The following is a 19,235-nucleotide window of genomic DNA, read 5'->3' on the forward strand; positions in this document are numbered from 1 at the left end:
CTTTTTTCATACAGGATTATATCTGAGCCATAACTGATTTGAAATTTTGTCTGACGTTTGTATGTATAGCGCTGTCTATTCTCGTTTGTAATTCGCAGCTATTTTCAATGTAATGACAAATATTAAATACCGAAAGCAACAAAACCAGTTAAAGGTGAATTACAGTTCGAACAATATATAGCATGGACAAGGCAAAACATCACGAAAGATCGTCTCGACCGGTACCTTTAGCTCTCTGTGTACGGGTAGATATTGATCTTTAAAATGGCCGTGAACTAGAGAACGGAATCATAAAGGTATTCTAACGTGGTCATAAATACGGCGTGTTACCATCGGAGTTTCCCGATAGGCTGAGCTATATAAGCATTTACTGTATTTTGTTGTCGGGAATTTAAATTGTAATTCTCATGATATTTTTATACTCGAGCAGAGAACAGATAGAAAGGAGGTTGTCAATCAAAACCGACAGACTAGAAAGTGACATTGGACCGATGATCTTAGTGATGTCAACAACAATGAGACAATACATAAAATGATGACGTCATATTATCAGGATAGCAACCCACAGTAGAAAAAAAGAAGCTTGCTTGTGTTTACAAGCTAAAACATAGGATGTGATATCTATCGTTCTGAAATTGACAGCAAAGATGTCGCGAAATTCGTTTTTGTTGTCACTAACGAAAAAGAGCCCCTTCCCGGGAAATTTGTCAACAAACCGATGGAGCGACCTGTGTTCTCCACGGATAACGGAACTGGATGTAAAAATATTCCTTGAAAATAATCCTAGTGTGTTTCGTCGTTACGTAATGGAATCCGTCAGTGTAGAGACTTTGGATGAACTGATCAAACGAAAACGGAGAACAACATCATGTCGGGTGACAAAGCGTCACAAGGCGCTACTAGGGGACTACGAATTATTGTCTACGAAGGATGTGGCTTCAAAACTACTGGAGAGCGTCAATTCAAACAATTTGCTAAGTCGTATGGAGCAGTTGGGTAAGATTCTCACCCAGGCAATTCATGGAGATTCTCACTCGCTTTACATACCAAAACACAACGATACAGAACTTCATTTGTATCGAGGTGGGGTAACAATACCTTACGGACCCACCGGCAAAGGCAGCACGGTTGCTGCGCATGCGTTCGACACAAAGACCACACTGGTGATTTCTGATCTGTCACTAGAACTAGGAAGGTAAGTTTTAACAAAAACATACACAAGTAGAATATAGAGTTCATAACGACATTCTGTTACAGAACTGGACTTTTTCTTTGTAAGTTACTCCCCACAGGTATATGCAAGTCAAACTTCCTTGAATGAATGCATTGTGTCGTCGAATCTTGTTAACTGATCGCTTTCAGCCTCACGGGTAAATAAATTTCAGGTGTGACAAAGTTGCATTTCTTGTTACATAGAAAATTTCTTTAAGTAAAACATTGCATTTAGTTCTAAAGAAATGTGACATATATTCAAGTCCATGACCTTTAGTCAGAAATATGTTTACACTTGTTAAACAGATATATATATTATAACAGAAGAACAAGTACATGAAATATTCCTCCACCAGCATCGAACCCGCGACCACTGCTTACCAGCCTGTGGCTCTAAAATATGCGTCTTAAAATATCCTCTGTAGAAGACAACACTATCATCTCTGTGTTGTCACCGCTGATTAGCTTTAATTGGTTAATATGGACATATTGTGGATTACTTGATTGTGATTACGGGTTACAGGTAAAAGCTGCGATGAAATTTAAATGGTTACCAGTACTAACACAGTGCTTATCCGCAAGAGATTTAATTTTTTTTAACTACGGGGCTTGGTAAACAATGTTTGGGAGTTTGCAGTATGTGGTCTGAGTGATTTCTAGTGTACCGGTACTTGGACACTGTGCCATGGACTCTGTGAGTTGTAAGTCTTTATCCAGTTGACTTCAGATTTAGTATGATTTAACAACTTCATTCCTTGTCTCCAGTATTCTTACGTAGGGTGTCAATTTTTTTTCTGGTCTGTACTCTTATGTTGCTATATACTCCTTTTAAGTCAATCTGATCATTATTCAGGACTGGATATCAAACTGGAGTTTCATATGTTACATGTGGCTTTTGAAAACTTTTGTAGAGAGTCAGATTTACGAAAAATAAGTTCCAGTATCTTGTCGAACTCTTGTTCATATAGTTGCTGGTATGTAGACTAAATTTGAGTTTTGTTACCGAACGGTATCCCTAGATCTTTATCTCCCGTGACGGCTTTGACACCTTGGTTTCACTTTCAGTTTGTAGAATATATATTGTTTGTACGGGAATGTTACTAATTGTCAGATGTTTACACCTATTGGAGTTCAGTGATATTTTCCATTCACGTTTTTATCAGTTCAACCACATTATCCACTAGGTTTCGAGCTAGCGGACCCTTCGGTCTCTAGCCGCACACTATACCACTCAACAAACTTGCTCACATGAGGAAGACTGTCAAGAGAGTCACCGAAACTGAAAACAGAGAAACAAAACAGACAGGAAAGAAAGAAAAAAATCGGATCAAGTTTTTTAATTGTGGCAGCAAATGCTCTCCTTAGTAGAAGGCACGTAACAAAGTCCCTAATTCTGCAGAGGGCGTACGTTTAATTGTCGTCTACGACCTTGACCTGATCATACAGCAGACCGTATTCTTGGGCTGTATGATGTCCCGTTAACTATAAACATAGGAAAGACCGACCCCGAAATACAGAGTGTCCCCAAATTAGTCACACACACAGTTAGATTCACTCGGGGCATTCTTTCCTCGTCTCCTGGTTGTACTTGGAATGGTCAACATTACGAAATGTAACAGGAACAGTGTCTAATAGTGCCGTCCCCTTATATACCAGTCTACCGCTCGGATAAAGGGAAATTCCCTCCAGCGCGAAGCTTGATTTAAACCTATCACAATATTACACTTTCATTAGATAACGAAAGTATCACGCAATCACTTAAACGATTAAAGATTGTTGACCCGAAACATACTGTCTGGTGACACGGGGTTAAAAAGTATAATCGAGAATACGATACTGGGAAAAATTAACCTATTAAATTTTGAGAGTTTCACACGATCAGACAACTTTTGGGATTTTTTTTAAATGGTCCATGAGTACTTCAATCATTAGGTTTTGAAAAAAAAATGTATTTGTACTTTATTTGAACCGTAAACGTATTTTTACCCTTGTGTTTTGCCAAAGTGGGTAATTTCTCGCCAAGTATTCGACAAAATTTTCAAAACTATTTTTCATAAAACTTGTTGAACTACTTAATACATCGCTATGGTCCGGACTTTGTCGTCTCAGCGTTTGACCCATGGCTCGGCCACCCCAGATAAGGGCACACTTAAGAATAGTATGTTATAGAGATTAGATATTTGTTTTTACAACAGCTGTCCAGGCATTTCTATGAATCACATTAATTCTGAATAATAGCGGTGAAATTTCACTTATCTAAGTGACTGCACGGTTTGTTTGGCTGCTTCGAAGCATATGAATTAAAAACATATTTTATTGTCAAAATGAATAAATAGATAAATAAATAAGTAAATAAATAGATAAATAAATAAGAAACAAGTTCTTACAACCTATGTATATAATTTTAATCAATATTTAAGTTAGATATATTACTTTGGAATCGCTTTATTTTCTATTCTGAAAATGAAACGCATTTTTAAAAAAAAACTGATAACAAACAGACTTAGTAACATTTCACCTTATCACAGACAGATAGAACATCAAAAGACACCGTACATATATATTTTACATTATGTTGTATATTCTCCGCATGATGCTTACTCACCTAAATGTTTGTATTTATCGTTATTTACGCCTGGCGATCTGGCTTTCATAAGAGTATACGGTCCTGCTTTGCTATCGTTTCTTGTGAAAAACAGACCGAAGGTCAATGCAGCACATAAAAGATCATAAGCATAGGTTTTGTTAAAACTTGTATACGATGTGGATTGTTTTCTCTCACAGATGCTTTTATTCTCTAAATGACGACATTTAAACGAAAGTACTATTCAACAACTGCACTGCGATTTACAGCATTTATGATAAATCTGATATCATTTTCATGATAAGAGGTCTTGATTTTATCAACTCTATTTCTCTAGATGATGTGAATTACCACTATTACCTGATTGTTTTACATAAACAGTGGGATGTTGTGGTCGAGGTTTTGAAGACATCTACATCTAACCGTACATCGATAACTACAACGACACTTTTGATGAAACTTTCAGATATGTTCTTATATTTTCTATGTTTTTTTACTTGGATAAAATAATTGTTGGTATGGCGATTCATGTTGGTTACTCTGGTCACATGGATTATTTTAGATACTGTCATAACAATCAGGACACGCACCTACACAAATGGCATTCCCTTAACTTGATGTTTATCAGGATTTGAATAATTTCTGGCAAACGGCTTAATGACATTCTTTCCTTTTTCTTCATTTGTAATATTTTGCAGATGAAAGAATTACTCTGGTGATTAAGTTTGTATTTTTTCATGATGTGAAAATTAATTCCCATAGTTGATATAAATGATAATAATAATAAAAAAATACAGACACACGGACACCAACACACACACGCACCCTCACACACATACACACGAAACAAGGATTTGCAAGAAACGTGTCACACACTGAATTAAAAAATCCAATCTTAAAAAAATATTGTTAAGCATATGAGCATATTCATTGTGGGCCAAATTTGAGCAAGTCAATATTTAAAGCTTCATGGGATATCCAAGGTAGCATCAGACATCAATTTCGAATTATGACAATTGAAGTTTGATTTCTGTTATATCTTAAGAACTCCTTAGTGATATTGCTGAGATTCTACAAACGGTTCCTAGCTATGCAGGACGCATTTTTATGTCCCATCTGCCATTCAAGATGGCCTCCAACAGTCATTTTAGATTTTGCTGTTTACAGATTGACACCGTTATGTTTTGAAGAACTATTGAATGGATTTTGAAACTTTATGAACATGTATTACACATCTCTGTCATTAGGTTTTGCCCTTCGTTGTAATTTGAGACAACAATATTTTTGTTTGTTTGTTTGGTTTTTCGCAAGGCGGGGTTTCCTTTTAGTGGCTGGCGGCTATCTCAATGAACAACATGCGCGAGGACCGTCGCATGCAGTCAAGAGAAACTAGGGCGAAGTGGTTTGTCCAGGGACACAACTACGTCAGCACAGTCCAGTCTGTGTCAAACAGAATCTGTTGGGAATATGGAACATCGAATCACATTTTATACATGTGACTTATACGAACCGCTTCGTTGAGAGATTGTCCCTGTATAGGTAGTAATTGTAGACTGAAGACCATCTCCGACTGTGACAAGTAGTTAACACGTTCCATTACCGTGTTACCAGCGGAGGTTTTGTTATCTCGTGTTGAAAATATAATGTTACAAGCAAGCAGTAATCTTAATATATTACTTGAAACGAATAGCTAATGGTTTGATATGAACATAAACGTCTACCAATTTATATTACTTTATTCCAAACTTTCCCGTAGTTTGATAAAATCACTTAACACTCAGACTTACTCAACACATTAAAACCAGGATTTGAATTTATATAATATTATTACTATTTTGAATCCCGGCTGTGGTATTATGAGTATGATATGAGTTTTGATGTCTGTCAAATATGTATGTAAGGTTACTTTCTGGTGCTGATTTTTATACTTTAAACATTTCCTACTATTCAATAGTATACATTAATAATATTTAAAACCTAATCCTAGGTGAGATATGGGGATATCTGGCCTTAACGTATCACGTATGAATGAAAAGAAAATACGAAGAAGAGATTATGTACAACTGACATATGATTGGCGCTTGAGTGAATCTTTTAACCTGCCTACCAAGTTCTCGAGATCTTATTCTCCGTTTGTTTTTATGTTGTTATCATATGCAGTAACAAAAAAGGGAAAAACTGTAAAATTCAATGTAAAAAATTATATGTTTCCTCGCACAAACCCCGGCATGTAAGACAATTAGCCTCAATAACCAGTTGATAGTTTTTCTGATGTTATCTTCCCAGTATAAATAATTTGATGAACTGACCTTTATGTACTTACTGATGAGATCACGTGATGATTGATTATTGGTTCCGCTAGGGTTGTTCTCCATAGTGGCACGGGTACATATTTTGGTGGAGAGCATTTATATTATAAGACTGGCCTGCTGTTGTGCTGCAAACTTAAACTTAACAGGTTTTTGATCATCGGTCTTTAATCCTCCACTGCATATGATACTTACTTTATTGTCTGCTAGTCTTATATTCAACAAATGCGCACAACTCATTAGAATAGAAATTGAAATAACCAATGATATACATTTTTTTTATATATTTTCATTAATTTGCATTCATGAAACATCTATAAACATGTAGTTTTATAAAATATAAGACAGGATTTCTTCGCAGGTGGTTGCCGCTCTCTCAGTTATCAAATAACTCATTTTTTTCACAGATTCGCTGAGTTTGAATAAAAGAACAAATGTTACTAAATTCCGAAAGAAAAAAAAACAAAAAAAAAAACAAAAACATCATGTCCTCATTTCTTTATTTTGGTCAATTTTGTTTTCAGGTTTCCGAAGGGAACAGGTCCCGGAGAGGCCATTGACGTTAGCGTACTGTGTGTGCCGCTAGTTCTTCCATCCGATGACATCATTGGTGTAATAGAAGTCGTGCGCAACATCAAAAAGCATCCATTTTCTAGATCAGATATTCAAATGGCACACGCGCTCTTGAGTTGGATGGTCGCTTGTATCAACGAGAACAACATGAAGCGAGTTTTGAACTCTCAACAGCATCTAAATGACTTCTTGCTGGAAACCACGCGCATCATCTTCGATGAAATGACTAGTACTGACCTTCTGGTCCAGAAGATTATGATGTTCACTAAGAATTTGGTCAGTGCTGACCGATGTTCTATGTTTTTAGTGGATGAAGAAACCAACGAATTGTACGCCGATTATTTTGATGAAGGAAAGAAGACGGAAGATGGCCAGTCTATCATTTCAAAGAAATCTCAAATCCGTTTCCATAGAGACAAAGGGATAGCTGGTTTTGTTGCAAGAAGTGGACAGGTAATGTCATAATTCTTCTAACACTGTAACATTTAAATTACTCCCCCACAACCACAAACATCTATTCCATATAAATTATTTCCATGTAGACAGAGAATGAATCGACGAGTTTATAATAATTAGTAACAATGATCTGTCTATACCAATATGTCTCTGAAATTCTAAGTGAAATCTAACACCATTTGTCTGTGTATTTTTTCAGGTAGTGAATATACTGGATGCCTACTTAGATTCTCGTTTTAATCCGGAAGTAGATAAACTAACCGGATATAAAACAAGAAACATCCTGTGCATGCCCATTGTGAGCAAGGACCAGGTAGTGGGCGTGGTCCAATTGATCAACAGTTTGCGGGGAGAGCATTTCACCAACGCGGACGAAAGCGCCTTCAGGATGTTCTCAGTGTACTGTGCCATGGCGCTCCACTACAGCCGTTTGTACAATATGCTTGTTCGCCAACAGAATCAGTACAAGGTAGCTTTGGAGGTCATCCAATACCACATCGTGTGTAAAGAGGAAGAGATGAAAGAGCTATTGGCAGACCCTCGCATCCAGGAAGACGATATTCCCAATGATTTCTTCACGTTCGATTTCTGCGCATACAACTTTGCGTCTCTCTTGCCCCAGCTGTTCATCCACATGGTGATAGACATGTTCGGAGAAGACACGTTTGAGATGGAGCAGCTATGTCGATTTACAATCACAGTACGTAAGAATTACAGAGATATTGCCTATCACAACTGGGATCACGGGTTCCATGTGGCGCACTCACTTTGGTGCATGATGCGAGCAAGTCCGGGAATCTTTACCCCGTTTGAACAGATGGCGATCCTCATCAGCGGTATATGCCACGATGTAGATCATCGTGGGTATAATAACGCTTTTTTCTCCAAGATGAATCTGCCCCTGGCCTCCCTTTACTCAACGTCTGTGATGGAACAACACCACTATAAACACACAGTAACCATACTTCAGATGAATGGTAAGGGTATCTTCTCCTTCCTCACGGCCAACGAGTACAAAGATATGCTTGGTATTGTACAGCACTGTATACTAGCGACAGATCTAGCGCTTTATTTCACAAACCAGAAGACAATATCCAAACAACTATCAGAAGGGGCCTTCGATCTGGAAGACCATGCCAGCAAAATGAAAACGATCGCCCTGATGATGACAGGCGCTGATCTTTGTGCCATTTCAAAGCCGTGGGACACACAGGGGATAACAGTCGACTTTCTGTACGAGGAATTTTACGACCAGGGTGATCTAGAGAAGAGCCACGGTATAGAACCGCTGCCCATGATGGATCGTGAGCGGATAAAGGAACGCCCTCAGCAGCAGGTCGGTTTTATAGACTTCATATGTCATCCTCTCTATAAAACACTTCACCAAATCCTGCCTGGCTCCGAACCACTCCTGGACGGGTGTTCAAGGAGCAGAGAAGGATGGTCTCAGGTCCTGGCGGAATATGCAGAGGAAGAGAGAAAGAACAAAGAAGAGGAAAGTGGGAAAGAACAAAGTGATGAGCTATCAGAGAGTGATACAGCGACGGCAGAAGAAAGCTGAGAGTTTTGTTACATTTACGATATCGTAGTTTTTTCCCTCCAACCCATTGTGATATTATATATAGGCTTTGTGCCTGACAGGGTAGTCATGATATTCTCAATATGATATTATAGTGTCAATATGATAATCAAGTAAATAGATATTATGAACCCGGTTAAGTAGAATATTCGTTATAGGTTTTTATAGCTTTATTTTTGTTTCTTAGAATTTTTCATTGTTAACTTCTACGAATTTGAACTATACATATTACATACGGAAGACTCAAACTTTATAACTGGTACAGCCAACATTTACGAAATTTACTATCCTCGCGTAAGATTAATTCGAAATCTTTTGTCAACGCAGATAATTCAAACTTGTAACTCGAATCCTTTATCAACACAGATAATTCGAACTTGTTTAACTCGAATCCTTTATCAACACAGATAATTCAAACTTGTTTAACTCGAATCCTTTGTCAACACAGATAATTCAAACTTGTTTAACTCGAATCCTTTATCAACACAGATAATTCAAACTTGTTTAACTCGAATTTTTTGTCAACACAGATAATTCAAACTTGTTTAACTCGAACCTTTTGTCAACACAGTTAATTCAAACTTGTTTAACTCGAATCTTTTGTCAACACAGATAATTAAAACTTTACCGGTTTTTACTGGTCTGATGGACTTAGCGGGTTCCGTATTCGTGCATGAACATTGTTTAAAACTTTATCTATTGTTACTGTTTAAGGAATGTATATATTTCCTAGTGTTTATAGATTTATTAATTATGTAAGTAAGTACAGTGTTGTAAAAAATCGTTACTCGTTATTATCACATATGTAACTATGTATTTTACGATGTTTTCAAATGCAATGAATTATTAAACTATGCAATTCACTTAATTTAAATAAAGAGATTATAATCAGGCGGTTACGACGAACTAAAGTATATCGATAGCCATTAGATATTCTTTACATAATATTCTTAAAGATTCTTATCGAGATGTTTTTGTGAATATATGTCTTCCGTTTAGTCAAATTCTAATCGTTTTTTAAACATGTAGCTCGTTACAGTGTCTATACTGTTCAGTCAGTGTTTAAATCTGTGCGGCATATCATCAACGTGTGCTATTGGTCTTTAAACAAGGCCCAACTGTTAAACTTGGACTGGGGAGGGCAGTTTTCGAGTCCTATATAGATGATGTTGGTGATGTTCAACTTTATATTTCAGAAATAAAGAAATTCTAGATTAAAGTGAGACCTTGTTAGATTGGATTTTTTGTGTTTTTTTATATCTGTATCTCATACATCCGTAGTAACTACAATGTATGTGTTATATACTTTTGATTCCATAACTACTCAAATGTACACAGCTCCTTACATTTCGTCTCGTTGGAAGGAAACAAATAATTTCTTTGTGTGACTTTGAGATGTTTCCGAAGGGATTTACCTCGCCATGACTTCACCAATCAGGTATTGAATAAAATCCATAAAACAGAAGAAAACTACCATATCTAAAGAAGCACAAAGAACCCTAAAGTGCTAAATGTTCCGAAAGGAAATCGTCTTCGGATTCCTCGATGTTGCTATAGACCCACGAAACTCCGCAGTCTCGTTTGAGTCGGACTCCGACGATGCGAGATTACATACCTTCTCAACATAAAACAGATATAAGTCACAGAACCATGAAGCACTACAACTTGTATCAGACACGTCGGAATTATTATTATCTAGTGAGACAACGAATCATAGTTTCAAAAGTATTCTACCTTACATAACTCCTTGTAAATCCTCGATACTCCAGGTGTTACGATCACTTTCGCTCTCTGCACCCCTGGAACCATCCTCGATACTCCAGGGGTTACGATCACTTTCGCTCTCTGCACCCCTGGAACCATCCTCGACACTCCAGGGGTTACGATCACTTTCGCACTCTGCATCCTTGGAACCATCCTCGATACTCCATGGGTTACAATCACTTTCACTCTCTGTGCCCCTGGAACCATCCTCGATACTCCAGAGGTTACGATCACTTTCGCTCTCTGCACCCCTGGAACCATCCTCGATACTCCAGGGGTTACGATCACTTTCGCTCTCTGCACCCCTGGAACCATCCTCGATACTCCAGGGGTTACGATCACTTTCGCTCTCCACAACCCTTAGAACCATCCTCGATACTCCAGGGGTTACGATCACTTTCGCTCTCTGCACCCCTGGAACCATCCTCGATACTCCAGGGGTTACGATCACTTTCGCTCTCTGCACCCCTGGAACCATCCTCGATACTCCAGGCGTTACGATCACTTCCGCTCTCTGCACCCTTGAGACATGTCATGTAAAAACTGAAGGCTCCAGCGAAGTAATTTGATTGCTTCCAGGGGAAAAACTGACCAACCATAGGCTGATACACTCGTTTAAAAGATTACAAAGGAGCGACACTCCACTTCAAAGCCATTACAATATACCGTTGCTCCTTGTGTTGTACTTAAATTTAAAGACTGGAATGTTGGATTGTGAAACAAAACCATCTAATGATATTTTTCTTCTCGTCATTCATTCCTGCCCAGCATGTGACTGTCAATTTTATATTTACTGAAATTGTTTGTTAATGAGATGAATTAGTTTCTCAATGACTGGACTGAACGGTGTTTTCCTCTTATTCTGGATGATTTATAGAGTCATCAACATTTACATCTAGGTCCTCGTAGTTGTCGTACAGCCCACACGATTCACCCCCATCTCGGAAAAAAGGGAATGGCGGCTTTTTATAACCACCGTGATGTTAATATGGTCATTGGTTCCGTATATCGCCACAAGAATATCACATTCACATTTCATTCATATGGGATTGATATAACTTGAAGTTTTCATGTTACAACACACGTGATTACAGGTGAAACCGTTTCATTAGGCATGAATGAACTTCCGCCGTTTTACTGGAAATATAATCATGAAAACTGGAACCACACGTCTTTGGTAATTTGGTAAACCGAAAACAACACAAAACACGAAAAAAACCTCCCAAACACGAAAAAAAACCCAAAGAACAAACAAACAAATATAGGTAGGAGCTGTATGTTCCCTTATTATACAAATGTTTAGGTTTATAGACATGACGTCATAAATTTGAAAAAGAAATCCACTATTTTATTCCTAAGACAAGGGGACCTCACACCGAGGTGTGGATACATCTATCCAGGTAAAAGACGACTGTTCACATGCTCTTAGATTTGATGTCATAAATAACAGAAAGGCCGCTAGAATTGCACGAAGGGCACACGAATAGTAACTGCAGTTCCCATGGCATATTTCGATAGAAGCGTCTAAATCTAAGATATGATCTTTTCTCTTCTGTCTGAGAAATTATTTTCTTTCTAATATCTTAGTTGACATTGCCGTACTTTTGGCCTTTACTTTGACATACGCCCTTGTAAGGAAAGACTTCGGATTCTGTTCCCTAGCCTACTTAACAATCCGCATTACAGTCGTGAAACGGATAGTTTAGTTTAGTTGTTAGTGCAACGTGACCGTATAAGATATCTTATTTGGAACATTTGACTGTATAATTCAGTGTGATAGCTCTATAAATTCGACATCAGTTCCATATCATCACAAAGAGGCTTCCACGAGCACGTCGCAGACATAAGCATTCAACACAAACACCGAGCATGCTTACAGGTGGATGTGGTGGCGCAGTGGTAACGCCTTTCACCTAGCCGTCCGGGGTTCGACTCCTGGAAAGGACGTGAAGAGGTAAGGGCCACCTGTCCGACCTTGTGAGTTTTCCCTAGGTACTCCGGTTTCCTCTCAAAATAAGACCTTTCGCGCGTTTACATCCGGGCCAACAAGAGTGATTAGTATAAGTTGAAATAACTTGTTTCGCGATTGTTGTAAAATTAATAAAGTTTATAGTTTAGTTTTTTTACAGGTGGATGTTGACATTAAATGACAAATGGCCTCAGCTGTTGCTTGGACCGTAACTAAAAAACAAACGGGATGATCTCTTAGTGTTTTATATATAGCGTTACCATGTAACCATAAACTGTTCAATACACATTTTCACGAACCATTGGTGACGGCGAGATGCGTTCAGTTCACGACAACTTTTGCAATACAAAGTGGGAGGGAAACTGGTCAAACATGGTTCTGTTCTTTGTACAAGGATAGCTCAACACTTATGTTAAAGTTTGGCTGACCAATCGGCAAGCCTCGTATTGACCGGCCAAACATTTACGGGCGGTTGATATATCACTGTCCATCGAACATACCCTTGTACATGTAATATTTCGTTAGTTCCGTAAATTGCGAAACAATCTGGACACAACTTCCTCATTTTCCGAAAGATTTGTGGTCACAAGTACTCAAGCTTCGACTGAAAATTCCAACTTTAAAGAACGGAAGCGTATTGCTGCCAAAGCCATACGCGTGAATAGGTACAAATTCCGTTCCATGAGATGGTTTCTGTTGTCAACTCAAAGGAAGTTTACTAACTCTTTCACATTGTGGAGATAAAACACAATTATTACCGAGTGATATTATTACATGAGTAGTAGTGACAAATTCACAATTCCAAAATTGTTTTATTACTCTAGTTAAAATTTACCGAAGTCAGACATATTTCGTAGCGTTACCATAAGCTACTTATTGCTCTCGGCTTCCGACTGGTCATGGGAAGACCTTTTCACATTAAAGACGTTTATCCACAATTCTTCTTCGTGATCGTTATCATCGTCATTTTCCTCTTCGCTACCTGGTGCCATGAGCTGATTCATTTTGGAATCATCTTTATATCCCGCTATCTTCATCCATTTCCGTCGGTTTCTAAGACAGCCAGAAAGGAGATTTTTGGTGCCCGGAAATATACTCACCAATGTTTGGTAGAGAGGAATGCACAGAAAATCAATAAATCCGACCTGTTGTTTTGGAATGTCGTCTGAATGTGACCTATCCATCATTGATATAGGAACGAAACCTCTCTTCCTCTCTTCATCGCCTTGATCATAAAACTCCTCGTACAACTGATTTGTCGACGACTTGTTAGTTTTCCAGGGTTTCGAAACACCGCATAAGTCGCTTGCGGTCATCATCAAATTGAAGGCACGATTTCGGCATTCTTCATCATTCATGTCAAACCGGCCTTCATCCAGGATTTTTTGCAAGGCCTTCTGGTTCCCGAAGTAAAGCGCGAGGTCCGTTGCTATGATACACTGCCGAATTAGACCAAGCATCTCTTTGTACTTGGGAGCCGACAGGAAAGAGAAGATGTTCTCTGTCTGTAGGATGGTTACTGTCTGGCGGTAATGGTGCTGCTCCATTACAGACGTAGAGTACAAATTCGCCAGTGGCAGCTGCAGCTTCTTAAAGAATTCATTGCTGTAGCCGCGATGATCAATGTCGTGACAGATTCCGGCGACAGCTAGGCCCATCTTTTCAAACTCTGTGAAAGCGTCTGGCGCGGACGACACTATCCTGCACAGACAATGCGCTACATGAAATCCGTGAGGAAAGTTATGATAAGGCACATCCCGGTAATTCTTTCTTACTGTCAAGATGAATCTCACCAGTTTTTCTGTTTCGATCCTTTCTTTTCCACAAATCTCATGCATCAGACGTATAAATAACTTGGGGAGTAAATCCAAGTATCTTGGCGCGTAGAAATCAAAGGTATAGAAAGACTTGGGTATGTCGTGTTTGCTGATGTGCGGATCGTTAAGCACGCCCATGTAGGAGGATTTGTGACATACCGTATGATACTGTATAACTTCGATACAAGCCTTGTTCTTCACCCTCTCTCGCTCTAGAGAGTTGTAGAAGTTATTGTAGTGTATAGCTATGGCACAATATGCCGTGAACATGCGCAGTGCATTCTCATCAGATTCCGTGAAATGGTCATATCGCGTGCTGTTCACCATCTGTATAACACCCTTGACGCAGTTCCGGTTGATGATGGGCATGCATAATATATTTCTTGTTTTATATCCGGTCAATAGGTCCACTTCCTTGTTAAACCGGGAGTCCTCATATGCATCATGTATGTTAACCACCTACAACAATCAATTTAACACGCATCTATCGTTATTTAGTTTCGAAATTTCTTATCTCGAGTGAGAAATATGCATTTCCGATATTTCGTATCATGGTTTTCACTTTGGTGTCTTTTGTTAAAGTTTTTAGGTATCCCGATACATATCAAAATCTAGACTTACAAAGTTCTCTCTTTTTTTGTCCTCATTTTCAATCTTTTTTCGCGGAAAAAATAAGAAATTTCCAGAAGAGATATCGTAATCATAATTAACAGTTCAATGTGTTTGATTTCGTCCCCTGTAAAAGATTTGTGGCTGAGATATATACACAAAAATGTATAATTAGTATAAATAAGTAAATACCTTTTTATCTTAAGAAATAGAGTATTATTTGGATACGCAAGACTACACCCATTGCATATCAGTTTTTTTTTTCATTTTCTTTTATTAAAACCATTAAATTCGTGATTTGCAAAAATCGAACTTACTTCTGCTGTGTCGGCCACGTGACCTGCAATACCAACACCTTTCGGAAAGCGAATAATCTCCTTTTTCTCAAATATCGGAATCCCAACAGTGGACTTAGCTCCTTCATCAAAATAATTTGCATACAGCTCCTCCCTCTCGTCGTCCACCATGAACAGAGAACATCGGTCAGCCTTTACCAAGTCCTTTGTGTGTCGCATTATCTTTGGAACAAGTTCTTCTGTTTTCGTCATGCCATCAAGAAGTTCCTTCGTGTTGTCCAACAGGATATGGATCAGATGTTGCTGTGATATAAGCGACATTTTCCCAATATTTTCACTGATGCAAGCGGCAATCCATCCAACAGTGGTATTTGCTACCTGTATATCCGCCTCGATGAATGGGGGGTTAATGGGCTCTCTTCTCAACTCTATTATTGCGGGGACCACTTTTGTCGGTAACACTAACGGAACACACAGGACACTGTAGTTATCGCTATATTCTTCGCCACCTTCGGTACTATGCTTGAATCTAAAAGAAGAAAAAAAAATACATTTTTTTCAATATAGTTTGATATCACAGAGTTACTTCCCTTTGGCTTTATTTTATCAATAGTTCTGTAACCTTTTGTCATATTTTCTGAACCGAACCTCGGTGTCGAGAAATAAAAATAGTCTTGCTGTAAAAATTGGAATCTGGAATCGCATCGGATTCGACTAATCAGAGCTCACTTTGTATACAATGTTGGGTACGAGAGATGGTTTTGAGTGAAAAGCTTGAAAGCTGGTGGAGACCGAAAATGATGTCTTGTCTTATTAATGTTTTACCCATGTTTCATCAATATAGAGTTACGATTTTGAAAACATGTTGGAATTTTCTTGATGTTTTTTGTTATTTGGTTTTTTTTTTTTTGTTTGTTTTTGTTTTGCTATTTTATCATTAATGTGGGGTGAGAGTTGATGCCATATAATAAAGTAATGATCATCACGTGGAATCATGCTTATAATCACTATTGTCCTTTTCTTAAAATGAAAGAAAACAAACACGTTAATGCGTTAAATTGAATTTTCCTGTGTCCCGTTGACATTCATTAGCCAAAGAATTCAAAATAAAAGCAACTCAATGCTTAAATAAGTTGTACACGCATTCGTTCTCATTCCAAGTTCTTCGCGAGAACCAAAAGTGAGACCTCGGTTTTGGTACGTTATGTATCAGGAAATTTCATCGCCAATTCATGTTATTTTTATAAGAAGTATTTTAGGGTAATTTGTTTCTCCATTTACAAAACTATGATATGAGCTTGTCCCTGTTCATCATCGGCACGTGGAATAAGCACGTGTACTGAGGATAGGAATTAGCTTCTACACAAATGTCGTATTTATTAAAAGCTGGTGATTGTATTAATACGAATTAATTACTGATAGAAAAATGCGAAATTATACACAACTCCGAATTTAAACACATTTTAAGTATATTTTGTGTGTCGTTCGGTGACTTACCTCTGATCCGTGGACATATCTGTGACAAGCACTGTCGTTTTCTTTTTCAGGGCTTTACCAGCCACCGTTCCTTTCATCACATAAGGCTTTAGGTGTCCGTTTTCTAACAGGCAATACACTTTATTGACCAGTCCTTCCTGGATGTACAGTTTGTAGGAGTCTGCGTGAACTATCTGACAGAAAATATGACAAAAATCCTCTAAAATACCATGATGTGATTCATCCCTTTTCATTGCTGTGATCAAACTCTGACTGACGTGGCGTGTCGATTTCTGGAGGAATAAACCAGAGGTCTTCTGATGTTCAGTGTCACAATTTGCCCTTCGCAGTTTATCTTCGTCTTCAATGACACCTTTCTTCTGACGTAACAAGTCCTCTAAAGTGTCAAGTTTAACTGTATCGTACATAAAATCCAGCAATACCTGAGGATGAACAGTTAAAAATTCATCTACATCTTTCTCTTTCAGGATCCTGTGGGCGTTGCCCCATTCTTTATTGGGAAAGTGTGCCGGAAGGATTCCTGCCCTAGGATCGGCAGAAAACACTGGAACTCGATTTACATTGAAAGATGGTAGCTGACTCCTGTCGTCGCCCACCGCCTCAGCGATACTGTTAATTGTCGAACTTTTGGCGGCATTTACAGACGACCGTTTGGACGCTTGATTTACGGATGATCTTTTGGACGCCTGATTAACAGACGACCGTTTGGACGTTTGGTTGACAGACGAGCGTCTTTTGGCTTGGTTAGACGATGAACGCTTGGAAACTTTACCTTCTGAACGTTTGCTGGAATCCGTCGCCGGATTGGCGGACGCTGGTGACTTCTTCATCCTACAGACGTTGCCATGTGTGAATATCACACCGATGTCAGGCAAACATTGCAGATTACGTCACAATTCTGTTGACGTCATAGAAGCAATATAAGAATATCGCTATTATGGTGACGTCATAATCAGTAATCACGGGGCGCTGAGTTAATTTCAACGAATGTTACAACTTCTCGTTTATAGATTGAAGCAATTAATTTCTCAACTTTATCTGATTATCAGCTATTTTATCTATGCTTGCTAAATCATCGAAAGTGAGAATTTTAGATCATATTACCATGTCATATATTGTAACTAGTTGGAATGAGTCTTGTGAGATTATTGAAGGCATTTGACAAGGATGGCTGTATTTACTGTATGTATTGATATGAGGTAAAACATACGAAATCCCTTTGATTAATAAGTAGGAATATCCACAGAAAAAAATGTGTGTCCCTGGAAAAATGACATCTACCTAAATCGGGAATAAATACAAAGCTGTAAGTTTAATTGGTTCCTATAACGTTGATATAAACACACATTGTAAAGGCTACTGGACAAAGTCCCAATCGTAATGTATAATTCGCTTTCTTGTGTTCGTAATCGTCCCAGATTATCAAAAATTGATCAACGGTAATTCTTTTTGTTTTCCAAATGATACTGTCAATGTAGTTATGAAGAAATAAACTTTGTAGTGTGAACAAAAAACAACGTTAACAAGACAATGTTTTATTAGACTAAAATAGTTCAATTAAATTGTCAATGTTCCAGCTTCATTATTCCGCCCAGTCACACCTTAGTGTGGAATACACATGTTCAACATACAGCAAACATGACTTGTTACAATTATATATACATATATACTGTGTTTTCATGTACACTGTATAATCCGATATTACCGTCAGGATAGCAAAGTTGCACCACAGACATACCTAGAGGGTTCGGGATGTTACCCGACTAGTTAGAATAGTAAATGGAATTATTTTTTAAAAACACTATGCACCTTTCTTGATCCCATATACTAATCTTATGCGATTTTTATTATGTCGCGCACGCTTCTGACCATACATTGTAGATAAATTCGGACTTTTATACGACTTACCTCCCTTTAGCCGGGCGCTGACCAAAAACTAACGAGAAGGATTCATAAGCCGCCATACAGTAAATACACTGTAAATGAAGTCATGCAGTTACAATAAACTTTGAAGATACAAGTAACCATTTTTTTTGCTTACTTACGGCAGAGACCTATGTCTGCTTACGGTTAATATGGTTGTTTTCAAGGAATATTCACAGCAGGCTCGATCTTCTTCGATGTCCGTGAGCAAATTCCGTAAAATATATTGTTCAAAATTTATCAATAGTTCAACCACACTGTGCTTCTTTTTTTAAATATATAGTAATCGTATTGTTTTTTTTTTAAAAATAAACTTATTGAGGATGCTTTTAAAATAGCGATTTAAAAGATCGCGGCATTATTTACGCAGAAATTAACTCTTTTCGATATTTCTGCCAATGAGAAGGCCAGGATCGGTAAATTTTGTCTGAAAGGCCGTCGCAATAGGCTGTACGTACTGAGTACGTTTAGCCTAAAAACCAATAAACACGGTTCGAGGAGTTCCACGCTAGCATTTATTTTCAAAGAATTCCTAATTCATCTTTCATTTCTTTTTAGCCCTTATGACACACATTTTCTGAAAACGCAAGATATTTCCAAAAATCTCATTTTTCCTTTTTTCCACTAAAATCTGAAAGAAAAGAAAA

At 38.0% G+C, this 19,235-nt stretch overlaps 2 protein-coding genes across 2 annotated transcripts; one reads left to right on the forward strand and one right to left on the reverse strand.

Moving 5' to 3' along the window:
• Positions 1 to 647: 647 nt before the first annotated feature.
• LOC132544454 (cAMP and cAMP-inhibited cGMP 3',5'-cyclic phosphodiesterase 10A-like) lies at positions 648 to 8,695 on the forward strand. Its single transcript, XM_060208053.1, has 3 exons — positions 648 to 1,195; positions 6,630 to 7,131; positions 7,334 to 8,695. Exons 1-3 carry the CDS (start codon positions 648 to 650, stop codon positions 8,693 to 8,695), a joined length of 2,412 nt encoding a protein of 803 aa, XP_060064036.1.
• A 4,620-nt stretch (positions 8,696 to 13,315) lies between these two features.
• Positions 13,316 to 17,495, reverse strand: LOC132544455 (cAMP and cAMP-inhibited cGMP 3',5'-cyclic phosphodiesterase 10A-like). The gene is made up of 3 exons (XM_060208054.1): positions 16,666 to 17,495; positions 15,190 to 15,697; positions 13,316 to 14,722 (listed from the first exon to the last, which is right to left on the reverse strand). Exons 1-3 carry the CDS (start codon positions 17,493 to 17,495, stop codon positions 13,316 to 13,318), a joined length of 2,745 nt encoding a protein of 914 aa, XP_060064037.1.
• Between the last annotated feature and the right edge of the window lie 1,740 nt (positions 17,496 to 19,235).

The sequence above is a fragment of the Ylistrum balloti genome, unplaced genomic scaffold, assembly GCF_031769215.1.
Source record: "Ylistrum balloti isolate Yb309-2 unplaced genomic scaffold, AGI_CSIRO_Ybal_v1 Utg369798, whole genome shotgun sequence".
In the NCBI taxonomy this organism is placed as follows: Eukaryota; Metazoa; Mollusca; class Bivalvia; order Pectinida; family Pectinidae; genus Ylistrum; species Ylistrum balloti.

Excerpts from the sequence above, each read along its gene's own strand:
- LOC132544454 (XM_060208053.1), top strand. The coding sequence starts at position 648 with ATGTCGCGAAATTCGTTTTTGTTGTCACTAACGAAAAAGAGCCCCTTC. Across the intron at positions 1,196-6,629 it reads CTGTCACTAGAACTAGGAAG|GTTTCCGAAGGGAACAGGTC; the intron begins GTAAGTTTTAAC and ends TTTTGTTTTCAG. Across the intron at positions 7,132-7,333 it reads TTGTTGCAAGAAGTGGACAG|GTAGTGAATATACTGGATGC; the intron begins GTAATGTCATAA and ends GTATTTTTTCAG.
- LOC132544455 (XM_060208054.1), bottom strand. The coding sequence starts at position 17,495 with ATGAAGAAGTCACCAGCGTCCGCCAATCCGGCGACGGATTCCAGCAAA. Across the intron at positions 15,698-16,665 it reads GATATGTCCACGGATCAGAG|ATTCAAGCATAGTACCGAAG; the intron begins GTAAGTCACCGA and ends TTCTTCTTTTAG. Across the intron at positions 14,723-15,189 it reads ACGTGGCCGACACAGCAGAA|GTGGTTAACATACATGATGC; the intron begins GTAAGTTCGATT and ends TGATTGTTGTAG.